This window comes from Nicotiana tabacum, chromosome 16 (assembly GCF_000715075.1).
Source record: "Nicotiana tabacum cultivar K326 chromosome 16, ASM71507v2, whole genome shotgun sequence".
NCBI classification, from domain to species: Eukaryota; Viridiplantae; Streptophyta; class Magnoliopsida; order Solanales; family Solanaceae; genus Nicotiana; species Nicotiana tabacum.
In genome coordinates this window covers 61,739,006-61,756,188 of record NC_134095.1, presented here as the reverse complement: position 1 = coordinate 61,756,188, position 17,183 = coordinate 61,739,006, and the positions used below count along the sequence as shown (strand labels likewise).

At 33.9% G+C, this 17,183-nt stretch overlaps 1 protein-coding gene across 1 annotated transcript; it reads left to right on the top strand.

Moving 5' to 3' along the window:
• The first annotated feature begins 9,099 nt into the window (after positions 1 to 9,099).
• LOC107765038 (pathogenesis-related thaumatin-like protein 3.5) lies at positions 9,100 to 13,262 on the top strand. The gene is made up of 3 exons (XM_016583628.2): positions 9,100 to 9,235; positions 11,228 to 11,891; positions 13,009 to 13,262. Exons 1-3 carry the CDS (start codon positions 9,178 to 9,180, stop codon positions 13,142 to 13,144), a joined length of 858 nt encoding a protein of 285 aa, XP_016439114.1. The 5' UTR covers positions 9,100 to 9,177; the 3' UTR covers positions 13,145 to 13,262.
• The last annotated feature ends 3,921 nt before the right edge of the window (positions 13,263 to 17,183 follow it).

Genomic DNA, 17,183 nt, shown 5'->3' with positions numbered 1-17,183 from the left:
TCCTTTAAAATAAAAATGAGACGAGTCTCGCCAAATAAAACGTATAGATTGCGGGGCCCTCACAAAAATGTATGGTTTAATTAGAATTCGGAAGGACTGTTTAGCGAATTTCACGGTCTTCCCAAAATAATAACGCGATAGTCTCTTTAGTCGCGTGTTTAATATTTTACTTTCTTAAGCCTGGGTGTGCATTTCATGCGACCCGAATCCAAATCCCAAAACATCAAATAAAACGAGTTCCGGATTGTGGGTGCATTTCATGTGACGCAGTCCAAAGACGTGTTTTAAGCGATGTTCACATTTCTTTTAAAAACAATAATAATAAAGCGATTAAAAAGTTAAAATTGGCACATCAGTTCACAATTGTATTAAAATCAGATAAATAAGCCGAATATGACAGTTGAGCGACCGTGCTAGAACCACGGAACTCGGGAATGCCTAACACCTTCTCCCGGGTTAACAGAATTCCTTATCCGGATTTCTGGTACGCAGACTGTAATATGGAGTCATTCTTTTCCTCGATTCGGGATTAAAATTGGTGACTTGGGACACCCTAAATCTCCCAAGTGGCGACTCTGAAATAAATAAACAAATCCCGTTTTGATTGTCCTTTAATTGAAAAAAAACTCCCTTGTACCCTCGCGGGTACGGAAAAAGGAGGTGTGACAACTGTCTCCATCCAGCATGACTGAAATATCGCCACTTTATCGCTCTTGCATAGGCTGAAATATCGCCACCTTTTATTTACGTCTTGCATTGGCTGAAATATCGCCACCTTCTGCATTTCATGGGCTGAAAGATCGCCAAATTGTCCGAAGGAGTCATTGTTCGGAGGCACCATTTGCATAGCCCGAGAACGCCAAGACATGGCCTGAGGACCTCATTTTATCTCTTGCATATCATTATTCAAAGGCATCATAGTTCGGAGGCATCATTCTCATAGCCCGAGAACATTATTTCATAGCTTGCGAATCCTTTATCATACGCTTCATGGCCCAGGACGTCATGGTCTGAGGACGTCATCCTAACCGTCCGAGGACAGCATTCATGGTCCAATGGGAACTTGCATCACGTTTAAATTTATGCACAATATATGCTCACTTGTAGGTAAACCGAGTAGCAACGGATGTCTCAGCAGGGGCAATCTCGCTCCAGTTCCCGCAGTCTATCAGACTCTGACCATCCTTCTCAACCCAAACATCGCGTTCGCTTTTTGAAATCTCCATCGGTATATTCCGCCAATGGATACTGAACTATATATGGCTTGATTCCTATAAGACCAGGGATATGTAGTCAGCTCAGGGACCAGAGCTCGGTCAAAATTCTTCAAATCGTTTCATTCGGTAAAAAATTGGCCATCATATATTTACCCGACAACTCTTTCATCCTTCCCGAGTAAAGAGGGGCAGCTGTTGATACCCAATTTTTTCCTATGTATTTTATATACAAAATAGCATATATATGCGTACATAAGCATACCCAAGTGTTTTAGTATTTTTCCGATCTTTTGAAGAGTTTTTAAAATCAATTTACTATCCATTTTAGCAGTACTAAATCCTTAATTATTCCCAAAATCATCAATTTTGGTGAATAATTTATTTTATTCCCATATTTATACCAAAATATAGTTAAGATAATTTTTGTATATTTTTACAAATTTATTTGGTATTTAATAGATTAAATTGCATGCAATTGCAATTATAGCCTATTTTAAGAGTAATAGCATTTTATAATTGTAAAATTGATTCCAGTATTTTTAAATTGATATTTATATATTATTAATTGGCTCAGTACTTTTAATTTTCTTTTAAAATCATTTTCACTATTTTTTATAAAATAAAAGGCAAAACTGGCTATTTAACATTTAGCCTATTTCTATTTCAATTACAGCCTCATTTCCTTTCAATTTTAACCCCAATTTGACCCCAATTCTGCCCAAATTAAGACCAGCCCAATTCCATACTCTTTGACCCATTTAACTACTCAACCCAAGGCTGTTTTAATCCAGACCGTTGATCAATCTGATCAACGGTCACGATCCCCCCTTTCCTATTTTTAATTCCCCAAACCTTACCCTAGTCCCCATTTTTGTTTAGCCAGCCGCCTTTGAATGCTCTCCACCCTCGAACTCTCTCGAAGGTTCTTCGGAACCCTAGCTGTCTCTGACCCCTTTTCAACCGCCTTTCACCGGAATCCATGGCTTCTCAGGCCATGGATGGTTGGTACTCACCCCCCTCCACCATCAAACCATGGTTGTTCGAAACTTCGAGGCCCGACTCCGTTGTCTCTCTTCAGATCCTTCTCAGATCTGCAGTCCTATGGCTTCTTCGGCCATGCTCCGGCATATTCAAGCATTAGGAGCCTGATTCTAACTCATCCGACTTAAGATCGGACCTTCTTCCAAGTCTTTCTCATTTCTAGGGTTTCGCCGAAACCCTAAGCTTTTCGAGGTTCTTTCTCTCTTTGTTTGCTTAGATTTGTGATGTATCTATGCTTTACTTGACATTTACAGTGTTTTCCCCAAATTTTCTTTTCAAAATCGTTTGTCTTCGATTTAGGGTTTTTGAAAGGTTTTTCAAAAACATCGTTCTGATTCTTCCTCTTCTTTTCTTTATGTGTGTTTGTATATATCATGCTCGGGTGACTCTTTTTTACTACACATGTACTGTCCTTCTACTTTTATTTTATACATGTTACTCTTGTGCTCACATGTTTATCCTTGTTATGTTTTCATTACTCTTCTACTATATGTGTTTACTGTTAAGTTCTTCAATTTTGTTTGCTTTACTGGACTCTGTTCGTGTTCTTGCTAAATGTGTTTCATCTACCGCTTCTTAAGTTGGTATCACTTTTTCTTCTGAACTTGTTTAAGTTCTGAGTTTTTCTCAAAATGTGTTCTCCATGCTCTTGACTGTGTATCATGTCTGTTTGTTTCTCATGAGTCTCTGAAAGGGACCTCTGAGCCTGTTATCTGTCCTTTCGTCTTTGCTTCTGATTAAAGTTGAAAACCCTAGGCTTTGGGTTTTGGAAAGTTTTATCTTGGACTAGGGTTCTACTTTGGGACCCTGGACTCTCATACTCATTATGAGTCTACAAACTGAACTTGTATCCCTTTGCTTATGATTCTGAACCTTTCTATGTTAGACTCTTTTCTAAGTAACATGACAGTTCCTTCTTGATTCACATATTTGTATGCTTTATATATAAGAAACTCTGCTTTCAAAAGGTTTTCTGAAATCCTCTAATGGGGGTTTGATTGATTGTTATTGATTTTCTTTGATTGAACCTCCTTTATCTTTTTCCGACTTGGTTCATTCGAATTGAACTCAATTTCTGATTTTTACTAGCTAATGATTGATTGCCTTTCCTTATTTTTCACAAACTGTGTACCATTGGACTTTTGCCTTAAATAAACCCTGTGTATTTACCCTTCTTGTACTACTTTGGAAAAGATTTTAATCCAATTCTTTCCTTAATTGTCTTCTACCCGTTTGAAATCAGAATCCCTTAATTGAAGGGAGATTCTATATGATTGATTGCAAACTATTCCCTTACATTTTCTTACTTGTTTTCTGCACTATAAAAGGGGCACGACCCTTCTGCACTTAGACACCTTAAACCTTCAGTTCAACACTTTGAATTCAACACTTTACACACACCTCTCAATTACAATACTCTTTCAATACTCTACTCTCTTCTGAGATCTTTTGTACTGTTTGCTTGCAATTTGGTTTACAAGACTTCAACTTTCACTTATTTGTTTCCCTGAAACTGGTATGCCTTAATTTCGATTTCAGCACCATCCCTATGTGTTTATTTTATAGTTGCTATACTCCTGTCTACTTTGTTGTTCATGTTATGTATTGATAATGCTACTTTCTCTTTGCATCTGCTGTTTTTTATGAACTCTCTATACCCCACTCCCTTCTATGTGTTTGAGTTAAGGATCGTGGTCTGACAGCATCCACATTGCTGCTTAGGACTGAACCTGATCCTCAATGGATCCCAACTCTCAAAATGTAGCTAATAGGCTAGTCAGGGGTGTGCCAGCACTCCTGATTGTTGGGCATGACCACCAGCCTGCCATGGCTCTCCCTAATTCCCACTCTATGCACTTACACTTATTCTTATATTCTAAGTTCTGCCCCCCTCTTATGAGCCTTTCTTTGGGACCTTGAGTTCCCTCTGAACTTGGACATCTGAGGGCTGGCATTTCCACACTACACTATGCTCTTAATCTACAATATATTTGGGTTGTAAGCAGTGCCCGGAGTCCATTTGAGGCTCTTGAGGAACTTTGACACATCCCAAATAAGAGAAGGCTTTAGAAACCTAATCCTGTAAGTTGGTTCACCTCATATTGTTGGACCTTGAGTCTGCATTACGCTCCTTGGTTGTAGCTTAATTTCTGATGTAATTTACTTTTCTTAATTCATTCTGGTCTGTACTATGTTGTAATAACTTTGTAATGAACTTTTGGGGTGATAAGTGAAAAGGGGAGGGTCACTTATGTATGCAAAGGGTAGACGGCATGCTCATAGGTGTTGTAGCTTAACCTCTGCATATATAGAAATCCTGCCTATAGTTTTCTGCGTCCATGCACGTCATATAGCAATCCTGCCTATACGTTTTCTGCATTCTTGCACATCATATAGAAATCATGCCTATAGTTTTCTGCATTCATGCACGTCATATAGAAATCCTGCCTATAGTTTCTGCATTTCTACATTTTTACATCTATCCTTAGGCAAACAGTTATAGGTTAAGTAATAATAAGTTTCATTCTAGATACCATGTCTATAGGACTCCTGCACTTTCATAATCGTCTTAAAATCAACAACGCCTAGAAGGCATGCCTATAGGAATAACCAGTTGAATCTGATTCGTTTATTTCATCTACAAGTCTAAAATCAGTGGTAATGTCGTCTAACATCTGCAGAACTTATGTGTTTTCTATGATCAGTAAGCCTTCTTTAAAATCGAAGTAAGCACTGTTAGATATCATGCATGTAGGTCTCACTTTGGCAAACCATTAGGTAATTAATTAACTGCATCAATCTTTGATAAATTACAACCAGGGAAGGCTAATTCGGACTCCTCATCTGAGAAATATGTGATGAATCAGCCTATCCTACGCTTAATTTGATTTTAGATCATAACCAGTACTTGTAAGTCATGCTAGCCAATTTGTTTCTTTAAATGAGGAGGCCTGTTTGAGCCCTTCAAATTGTTGTGTGTTCTCCCCATACCTGCCTTATATGTTTTGATTGTCGCCCCAGAATTTTATCCTTTTAAAACTCGGAAAAGCCAAATTTCCCTTCCTTTAGGACTAGTAGTCCCAAATGCCTTTGGGACTGATAAGATTGGGGCGGGTACTAGCATGCAATAAGTAACGACACCATTCTGCGCTTTACTACCTTAACGGGATGGGAAGGGTAGATATAGATATGATGACTGGTGCGCTAATACCACGTGCAACCCCTCTTCTGAGGAGCGATTGCCGGGTATTGCATTGATGTGATCCATATTGTTTGTAAACCTAGGACCCCCCCTTTCTTTTAACTTGTTTTATTATCCGAAAATTTCTGCTTTCTTTACTCTCTTCAATCTTTCAATTTGCTTGCAATAAGATGTGAAAATCCCCTTCTATTTGAGGCCCTAATTGCTTACTTGATTATGTGAAGTCACAATTGTAACATGGCTGAGAACCACACTAGTGGATCTTGAGGGGTGCCTAACACCTTCCCCTCGAGATAATTTCTAGCCTTTACCCAAACTCTGGTTCTTCAAACTCGAACCCTTCTTAGTGTCCTAATGCACTTAATCATTAGGTGGCGACTCTTCAAGTTCCAAAACCCGATTCCCAAGAGGGAACGAGTTGTCCTCCCAAATGTCACAAGCCCGATTTCGCAAGAAAAAGGGGGCGCGACATATATGAGGTGCAGCTTTAACAGCCTAGTGCGAGTCAATCACAACATAAAGACTAATGACCTTGTTTCCTTCTCCTCGTCTTTGTCACTTCCACTTTCTTCATATGCTTCTAGAAAGGCTTATTTCATGGCCTCAATGAATCCCCTGCCTAGAATTTTGCCTTTTTTAGACCTAGCTCTTTCATCTTATCCTTTTTCTCTTTTTCGACTCTTTCTTTCTTCCATTCAATTTTTCACATTGGAAAATAATTGACCATGTGGTCCAATTTATTATACTTGTAACACCCATCATAAGAAGACTTGTCAATCTACTTAGGTTTGCCATTGTTTTCTCTTTTAGGTGCATTCTTGGAGTTCTTCATGAACCTTTTGAACTTGGCAAACATTGCTAGGTCCAGTTCATCATTGTCAGACTCATCTTCTTCAGACGCCTTAAGAACCTGTGCCTTATCTTTTTGGTTCCTCCTTGCGCAGTTCCAGCTTTCTCATCGCATGAGTCTTTAAGTTTCCAATCAACTCGTCCAGTGAAATCTTGTCTAACTCCTTTGCTTTCTGAATGGCAGTGACTGTTGATTCCCATGATGTAGGGAGAATCCTTAGAACCTTGTTGACTAGTTCCTCAGAGGTAAATACCTTTCTTAATGAATTTAGTTCATTTATTATTATAATGAACCTGGTCATCATCTCCTGAATAGGTTCAGACTCCCTCAAGTGAAGAGCTCATAATTTATAATGAGTAAATCAATTTTTGATCTCTTCACTTGATTTGTTCCTTCATGAGCAATTTGAACTTTGAAGTGCATCCCAGATCTCCTTTGCATTAGAGCAGACATATCTTGTTATACTCATCAGGATCAAGTCCACATATGAGAATCTTCTTGGCTTTTGCATTCTTTTCCATCATCCTAAAGTATGTTGCCACAAGCCCAGAAGGGTCTTTGGGAATAGTTTTATCTTTTCTATTTTGTTTAGTGGGAATTAGTGGTCCTTGATTACCTATTGTCCATAGTTCATAGTCCCCAGCCATTAGGAAATGCTCTATTCTTGCCTTCCACCAACTATAGTATTTTTCATTAAACAGAGGTGGTCTGCTAGTTGACTGTCCTTCGTTGATTCCAGGTGGAGCACTCATTTTCTTCCAAGATCTCTCTAGGTATTAATGATGTTTGAGAGAACTTGCTCTGATACTAATTGTTAATATGAGTGTCTTCATAAATTACTAAAGAACTTGACTTTTTGTCTTACTCCTTACGCGTAAATAAAATAAACAGTAAAGTAAGAACAATTATTTTTATGTGAAAAATCATCTGGCTCAAAGGTGGAAAAACTACGACCTACCACGTAGGATTTTAACTTCAACTTCATTAGAACAAATGAGCCAAATGTACTAATTATAAGACTTGTAAACCAATACCCACACACTTCTCCTACTTCTAGTTCTTGTATGAATTACAAGTTACTCTGTCTTGCACACTTACACAATACTCCAACTAACATGTTTTGAATAACATCTTGATTACAACTCAATCTCCTAATACACATGGACTAAACTGACTCAAAAATTGACTTTCAGAACACACTGATGATCAACTTGAGTGTTGAACTGAAAATGCGATATTACTTCCTCAGCCAATGTGCAAAAGGATGGTCTTCACAGTCCATAAGCAAAGTATTTAACTTCCCGATACTCCGAGATCTTTGAGAGTACTACACACAGTTAACTCTTGTTTGCTTGCAATCCTAAAGTTCCAAGAACTCCATGAATCTTGTGACTCATGTCTATCAGATATGCAGGCAAATATTCTTAGGCAACAGTCCTTATCGCATCAAGAGTCCTTTCCACCAATATTGGACTGCAAGTTACTGCCTTGTAAGAATCTTCAGCAGCTACTTTGAGGACCTGATTCTTAATTAGCACACGTTTATCGGACACAATTGTTAATCATCAAAACTCAATTTTCAAGAGAAAAATATTAGGGGTTGAAGATGATGAAGCTTTTGTAGTGAATTTTGCCTAAATACAATTGCGAATTTGATTATTCTTTTAGTGGGAGAAAAAATGGGGAAGAGGAGATCGAAATTAGGAAAGATTGAAATTTAATACATTACTTTCCATGTAAATATGTATATAAAAATGTAATTAAATGATAACATATTTAAGAGGGTAAATAAGTTTATAATGTAGTTTAGATATGTAAAAGTTCCTAAATAGCTGCTCACGCAATTGTTTAAAATAAAAATAGTCGACGGATCTATAATATTATACCATTATATATAATCAGTGTTTAATCTATATATAACGATTAGAAAATGTCAACAATAAATACGGACGACTATAGTATAAAGATCCCATTAAACTCATATGAAGAAAAAGTTGATATTTATATCAAAATTTTATATATGCTTGATTACATTTCTAATTACTAAAGAACTTGTACTTTTAAGTGTTGTTCTACTAAAGTAGTTACATACCCAAAATCAATATGGATTGTGGTAGGATGGATAAGATTCCTCCGTCCTTAATTAGAGGCTCGGTTTTTAGCCCTGAATATGGAAAAAATCATGTTAGGAAGTGCTTCACCCAGAAATAAGTGACTCGAATCCAAATAAATCGGACTCCAATACGGGTACCGAATACCTGGTAACGAAACCCAAAAAAAAAAGGTCGGTACCCATTAGTTTTCACCCTACTGCCTACTATGTTTGGTTAAAAAAAACATAAAACCTTGCAGAATTTTCTTAAATAATTGCTAATTATTAAATATTACATGTAGTACTTTTAGACTTTTAGTAGCTAGAGTAAAACTGATTCAAAAGATTTCATAAATTATTAGACATTGTTAAATAGTACTAACATGCTCATTACTTGAGAGCTAACTGTAATGTTACATCAATATATATCGATGTTTGTATTGTACAAACTCCTGAAATTTATCTTTGCATTATTGCATCAGGTTACACTAAATGAGAATTATTCCCTATATATGGAAGTAAGTAATTACATTGTGGTCCATTAACTTGATGCAAAAGTTAGCACTTATGAGTAGTGAGTATTTCCCATATGTTGAAGAATGGAATGGAATCTCATTAATCTTCCAGCAATAGACTTGGAAAAGGAATTTTATATGTTTATTTTACTTCAGCAGTTTGCCTCTTTTCATACACATTCCTTCTACGTACCTTATATATTCATTCACCTACTGAAAATTAACTCACAAAACTAATTTTACAGAAAGGGAAAGATACAATGGCTGCAGATCATATTCTTGTTCAAAGAGTTTTGCTCATTTTATTTGTTTTATCAGGTACTATTTCCATGTTTCTATTTTGTTTGGTCTTCTTCAATTTTTCCCCAAGTATATATCTGACAAATTTGTTGAATAAAAAATTAAAAGATGTAATAATTATGATATACTTTAAATAAATCGTCCAGAATTACCCTTGACTACTTTCATCCCATTGTAGACTGTGGGACAAGGTGGGTTGTTCTGATGGTAAGTACCCTCCACTTCCAACCAAGAGGTTGTGAGTTCGAGTCACCCCAAGAGCAAAGGTGAGAGTTCTTGGAGGGAAGGATGTCGGGGGTCTATTTGGAAACAGCCTCTCTATCCCAGGGTAGGGGTAAGGTCTGCGTACACACTACTCTTCCCAGACCCCACTAGTGGGATTATACTGGGTTGTTGTTGTAGACCGTGGAGATCCGTTTAGGAATAATTAGTTTCATCATTTTATGGCTAGTGACTTCTGCAAAATTCAAATGTGAACGTGAAAATATTTTATAAATAACCTTGTTACAAGCAATTAAAGAAATTTGCATCTCTCTTTTGTAAAGGAATGAGGTAGTTGATAACTCACTTCAAATTGATACTTAGACATAGAACAAAATCCACTATGTAGTGTACGGGAGAAATTCAAAAATAGTCAGATTTACAATTGGTCGTTTAAAAATATCCCAGTTTCAAAAGTAATCGAAATTTAGCCACTTTTCATGTAAAGATAAATCTGAGCGAAAACACTATTCAAAACCCAAAAAATACATCAGTATATTATGCCGGAGTTCCGGCATGAGTATACTTAAACTCCAGCATATTATACTGAAGTTCCAGGATAAGTATGCTGGAACTCCAGCATAATATGATGGAGTTCCAGCATAAGTACACTAGAACTCCAGCATAATATACTGGAGTTCCAGCAAGTATACCAGTCTAGCATAATATACTGGAGTTTGGAGCACCGATGCTTCAATCTCCAGTATATTATACTGGAGCCAGCAAAGTATATCGGTCCCGCATAATATGCTGGAGTTCATACACAGGTGCACCGAACTCCGGTATATTATGCTGGACCGTTCTCTGTTGCAGCAAAATAGTAGCTATTTTTCATTGACTTGGTAAACGCTGACTATTTTTGAATGATCAGTCCGAAAACTGGCTATACAGTGCTATTTTTTACATAGTTTACGTTAGCCAAATTTGTGCATTATTTTATAGCAAATAAAACATGTAAAAATGGGTAAATGAAATGCGACTTTAAATTAAAAATTAACGTTGTATTTTTCACTTATCTTTAATAATAAATTTATATAACCAAATATATTATGACAAATTCAAGAACTACAAATTAAATATTTCTTTTATAATTAATCTATTTTTTATTACAAATTTTAAAAGTGTTTATTTGTTTATTAAACTTTAATTATGTCACAAAAATTGGACGGAGTAGGTGTCTTCACAAAAATTGAAGGGAGCACGTGTCAGTCTTAGAGCCCGTTTGGATTAGCTGATTGTAAATAGCTGATAAGTTTGAAGTATTGAAAAATATTTTTAAGTGATACAACTGAGTTTTTAAATAAGCATTTACGTGTTTGGATAGACGTGTTGAAACTGATAATAAGCAGTTGAAGTGTTTGGTGAAAAAGTGCTGAAAATTTGTTCTTTTATTAAAATGACTAAAATATCCTTAAAAACTTTACAAAAGATTATAAATTAAAAAAAAATTGCAAAGAAAAAGATGAACAAAAAATATGGAATGAAAAGAAAGTTAGAAAATTTATTTTGGGAAAAGTATTTTGTGAATTAGAAAATATTATTAAAGGATAAACTAGTAAAAAATCTTGGTCAAACTAAAAGTAGCTTATAAATACTTGAATTATAAGCATTTTGGATGTTTACCCAACAGGTAAATAAGTCAAAAAGTGTTTATAAGCCAATTTGACCAATTTAGAAGCTTAGCCAAACACCCACTTGTTAGTATGAATCCAAGAGAATATTTAACAATTTGTATGAATGTACGTACAGGTGTAAAATTGTCGGAGTCAGCAAGAATTTTCACCATAATAAACCATTGCAAAGAGACAGTTTGGCCAGGTGTCTTCCCAGGTGACAACTTCAACGGTGGTGGCTTCACTCTAAAATCAGGCCAATCCCTTATTTTCACTGCACCCGTTGGTTTTCAAGGTAGAATTTGGGGAAGAACTGGCTGTAATTTTGACAAAAACGGCAACGGCTCATGTCAAACCGGTGATTGCGGTCCATCCCTCAAATGTTCAGGCACAGGAAAAACCCCTGCTTCACTTGCCGAATTTACCCTCGCATCTCTCGATTTTTACGATGTTAGCCTTGTTGATGGCTTTAACGTACCCATCAGTGTTACTCCTATTAATGGTAAAGGAAATTGCTCAATTGCTGGTTGTGATGGAGATTTAAGACAGGATTGCCCCAAAGAACTTGCAGTTAAGGCCAATGGGAAAGTTGTTGCCTGCAGAAGTGCTTGTGATGTGTTTGACACTGATGAGTATTGTTGTAGGGGTAATTATGGAAATCCAACCACTTGTCAACCTACGTATTATTCCAAGAAATTCAAACAAGTTTGTCCTACTGCTTATAGTTATGCCTATGATGATCCAACTAGCATTTATACATGCTCGGGGACCGATTATGTTATTGCTTTTTGCTCATCAAGGTACGTTAAAATAGTTACATTTCTCATATTTTATTTTATTTCTTACAATTGTGGTGTCCGATACCTCGATTAATTTCACGTGATACATGCTATCTCATACCAGCACAACTATCTACCAAGGTTCACCTAATATTTTCTCACATTTTTTATTTTTACTCCTCTTTCTAATATTTGTTCATCGTAATAACCAGATACATGTTTTAAGATTTTAATCTATTTTTCTATGTAATATGAAATTTTTATATTGCAGACATGGTGCAGAAAATATCTACTGTAGGAAAAGAAGTTAAATACCACTAAAGCCACAAAAACAACTGTAAAAATACAACTATAAGTTTCTTATAAGAAAAGTAGCTTCCAATCACGTGGAAAATTCTCAAATAGGGATGCTAGAATATTTTTTTATGTCCTCAAACCAAATACCCTAGCAGTTCAACATATGAGACTAGCACAAAATTTTAAGCCCCCGTTTGCAATTTGGGCATAGATTTTGGCTACTTCTTTTTTTTTTTTTTTTTAAAAAAATAAAATAAAAATAATAATAATAATAATAATAATAATAAACAAAAAATATTGTTTGTTAAAGAGAATTTGATTAGTTTTTGAAAAAAAAATTGAAGAAAAATTTTCAAGTTTCAAAAACTGGTTTGGGTGAAAAATATTTTTCCACTCGCAAAACTTTAATATTTTTTCCAGTAAAATGCATGTCCAAACACATTTCAACGTTCAAAAACTATTTTTTCAAAATAACTTAAAATATTCCTTTTTCCAAGTTTCAACCAAATCTATGTCTAGACCAGTTCTTTGTACCTAAGAAATAGAAATTGTGACCCCACTTTGTGCAAAATAACTAAAGTTTGTTTTAGATACTAAGTACATCTCTCAAATAAATCCCACATTCATAAGTCTATTCTATATAGCAGGATTCAAATAAACACCATTAAGCGAAGCAATTTTTTTAATTTTGGTACATTAAATTAAAAATAACATATATGACTATAAGCAATTTTTTGTTCTTTAGAGAAAGCATACCCCTTTTTTTCTTCATTTTCCTTTCCTTTTCTCCCTTTTGTCAAATTAAAGCAAATAGAGTAACTATGATATTTTCATGTTACAGGAAGCGACCAGTATGCACATACCATGATCACAAGCTCGTTTGCGGTGGATCAAACGGTTTAAGATCGTTGCTAAGCAATTTGTGGATGATAATTCTTGGATTAACCCTCATAGCCAATTTGAATATCATATTTTAAGATGTGAAAAAAGAAAGAATTCTTTTGTGTTTTTTTATTTTTTAAAATTCGGGGAAATACTTCTTTATTTTTTTCATCGAAAACTATTGTTGCAAATTTCATGCTATTTTCTTTATTATTTTTATTGATTTTTCTATGTGAATTGTTATCTATATTATTCATATGTTTGCATAGTTCTAGTACTCTTTCATATAATCTATTCCTTAGATTATCATGTTGCTTAGAAGCATATGATGTTGTTTAATGGGACTAGATGGTAAGAGGCTTGAACTTAAGCTTGTAAATGAAAAGTTATAAATACTTGAAATTTACGAGAAAGCCATAAAGAAACTGGAAGGAGACAACGAGTTGAATTAACAAATTGAAAAGAAGTAACAATAGTAATTGTAGATGTGTTGGATGAATGTTGTCCATCCTATACATAAGACAGACATATTTGTAGGCAAGGAACCAATATTTGCTCGATCGTTCAAAAGTCCACTTTATTCATTTAGCAAGGGATTATTTCACTGAACTTTAGAGCAATAAAAACCTTTCTTGACTCGGTAAAAATAGGAGTATTAACTTATCTTCCTTTCAGAAGTTAATCAGTTAAGATGGATAATGAATTTATGCTTTCCGGTGCTATGATATGGGCTGGGAAAAATGTCGGCTATGTCTATTTATTTATAAGTAACTTATTACAAAAATTGAGCAATTCATAAAATATTATTAATATTGGTCAATTAGCTATTTGTAGCTTAAAAAAATATCTTTTTTTGCTTTCTATTGAGTGGTGTTATTAGAACAGATTGGGCACATCTCAAGGAGTTTGAATCTCAGTTTTGGGATAATTTTGTAGAGTTTTGAGGTGGTTTGAATTGAAAATTCGTAGTAAAAGATGAACAGGAAAAAAAATAATATATGTATCACACTGTGTATCATTTGTATATCACATATTATCATCTTTGTATCAAATATGTATCACATGTATATCCAAGTATACATGTATGTGTGATACATGCGTGATACATATTTGATACATGTGTCATAGAAGAATTTTTTGAACTCGTTTTTAATTACGAGTTTTGATACCAAATCAGTCCAAATCACCTTCAATCTTCCTCAAATTTTATATATTGACTCATCTATATGTTTTCAATGAGTTTCAACCATACCTAGTGAAAAAGGTCCTTTTTTGCTTAGATTTTTATAATCTTGTATATATATGTATTTTTGTATTTTTTCAACTTGTTTGCTATAGCATCCATGAAGTTTCCTTTCCATCTTACATCTAATGTTGTTGATCACGCTTAAAAATATGGAAGAAGATCTTTGCGTATGATTCTTGGAGAGAAAAATCCTTATTTATTTTAGTTTTTAATTTTTATATGTATTTGACTAGTTTTGATAAGTCTATAATTAATGATTAGAGATTGATAAGTTAAGACTTATTTGAAACATTTGTGTAAGATATCTAATCATTATGTTGCCAAATATACTAATATCATTGAATCGGCCCATGTTTGATAGTAGCCATTTAGCCCATTGGGTGAAGCACTTGAGTGACCTAGCTTTCATTTACCAAGGTCCATCAGCTACAGAAAACCGAAAAGTTAGCTACTTATAAAGAGTTTAAGTTGTCATTGACAATGTAAAAAATGTAAAATTTTCACGTGGCGTTCAGTTTTGCGCCTCTCATTAAATTTTTGTTTATTTTTATAAAAAAATTAACTGATAATCAATTTTAGGTAATTTCAGATACTTTTTTCTCTTCTTCTTCGTTGTTATTTTCTTTTTCTTTGTGCTAAGAAATTCGAAAAATAATTTTATGTTCAGAACTTCAAATTCTAAATCTGAAGTTGCATTTGAAAGATGGAAGAACTTCATATTTGATTTTTGAAGTTGCATTAAAGTGATTGAATTACTTAAGATTCGAATTTCTGAAGTTGCATTTAAAAAATAGAAGAACTTCATATTTGATTTCTGAAGTTGCATCGAAAACATTGAACTACTTTAGATCCGAACGGATATACTTTACAAAATTTTATGCAATGCCGGTAAAACTTCAATAGTGACCCAAAATGTGAGTATATATAAAAATACCTTGTAAAAAATATTTATATAATCAGATTATTTTAATAGGTAACTCTATTTAATAAGTAATTAAGAATTAATTAATAACTCAAAATAAATGATAAGCAACCTATTATAATCGGTTAAATTATATGTGTAAAAATTGATTACATTGTCACTATATATAACTTAAAATAATGTACAAATATTAAATTTGACGAAGAAATAGCGATAGTACAACTATCCGATTAATGTTATTGTCGTTAGGGGTCCCGAGTATTCTACCAAATTTTGAAACAGAAAATTACTCAAATATGGAGAACTAAATAGGAGTGTTTAATAATAAGTCAAAAGAATTTTCAAAAATTATTTTTTATAAAATAAGTTATTTTCTAGTGTTTGATTGTCAAACAATATTTTTCAGGACAAATTTTTTATGTCAAAATGACAAAAATGGACGAAAATATTTTCTTTCACGATTTTATCAACTCTCAATTCCATATCCCCCTCTAATCAACAGAGGTTTTACGCTTTTATGGCTTTTTATAATATTGAAATTAGTGTTTTTTTAGATGGGAATTTTATAGGTTTACCCACAAAAATTAAACTAATTACCCGTACATATCCATTAATTTTTCTACCCACCAAACTAATTACTATTCCTACCCATTGCAACTTTTGTGCGTAATATTATTAGTGAAAGGAGATAGGGGAATCGTGATTGTGGTTATGCTTTCATAAATTTAAATGGAAAGTCATAAGAGGCTATTGTTAAATCGTGAGATTGAATTATGCCCATAATTTATTCTTGACACATTACATAAGGAGGAGGGAAGCGAGAACCGGATGAAGCCAACAAGAGGTGAAATCGTAGGTTGCCCGTAAAAGTTAAATATCGAGAAGAGAGAAATAATTATCATTTTCATCACCTACTTCTAATACAATAAATAACATCTCCATGGAATTCTATCTAACACCTCTTTTAAGAAAAAAAATTTGTAAAAAGCATGAGAACTTTGTTAAAATATTTAAAAAGGATCTAGTTAAAAAAATTTAAAAAAAAAATGACCCAATTATAACATCATATTGTATATTATAACAATATATTATTGTAATAAACTATATACTATTGAATTATATATTATATACCAAAATAGCATAGAATATATGAAAATGATATTTTATGTTCTTCATTCAACATTATATTGTTACATTAAAATGGTATACTATTATGGTAGTATACTATTACAGAATATTGTTGCAGTATATTGCACATTATTACAATATACTGTTACAGTATATTATATACTATAATAGTATACAGTTGCATTATAGCTATATACTCCTATAATATATTGTATATCGTAAGGGTATACTGTTAGGTAATTGTGTTCTTCTTCGATTTTTACCATATATCGTAGCAGTAATAGTACATTGTTGCAATATAGTTATATACTCCTATAACATATTATATACCGTAGCAGTATACTATTAGGTAACTGTATTCTTCTTCGATTTTCAGCTGAAAGATTCGATCTCAGTCACCTCAAATCAACTTTAAATGTCATCAAATTTCAGTATGAACTTCTAGAAGGTACTATAAGCAATATTTAATAAAACCCACTTTGAACCAAACAAGAAATCTTCAAAAATAAAAATTGAGTTTCAAGCCAACAATGGTGGATATCCAAACAAAAATAAAAATTCAGATTTGGGAAGCTTACTCGAAGGTTAATAAGAAATTTTTTATAGCACCCACATCGAATCAAACAATAAATCTTCAAAAAAAAAATCAAATTCAGGAGCTTCAAGCTCAACAATTGTGGGTCTTCATACACACACAAAAATCATAAGGAAAGGAGGTAGAGCAATAACTTGGGTTGACCCTCTTAATAAAGATCGATCTAGCTGAGAAGAAGTAGATCTATTTAAGTCCACTACCAGGTAAGCTTGCAAAAATGAAGCCGAATGTGTTTTAACATTC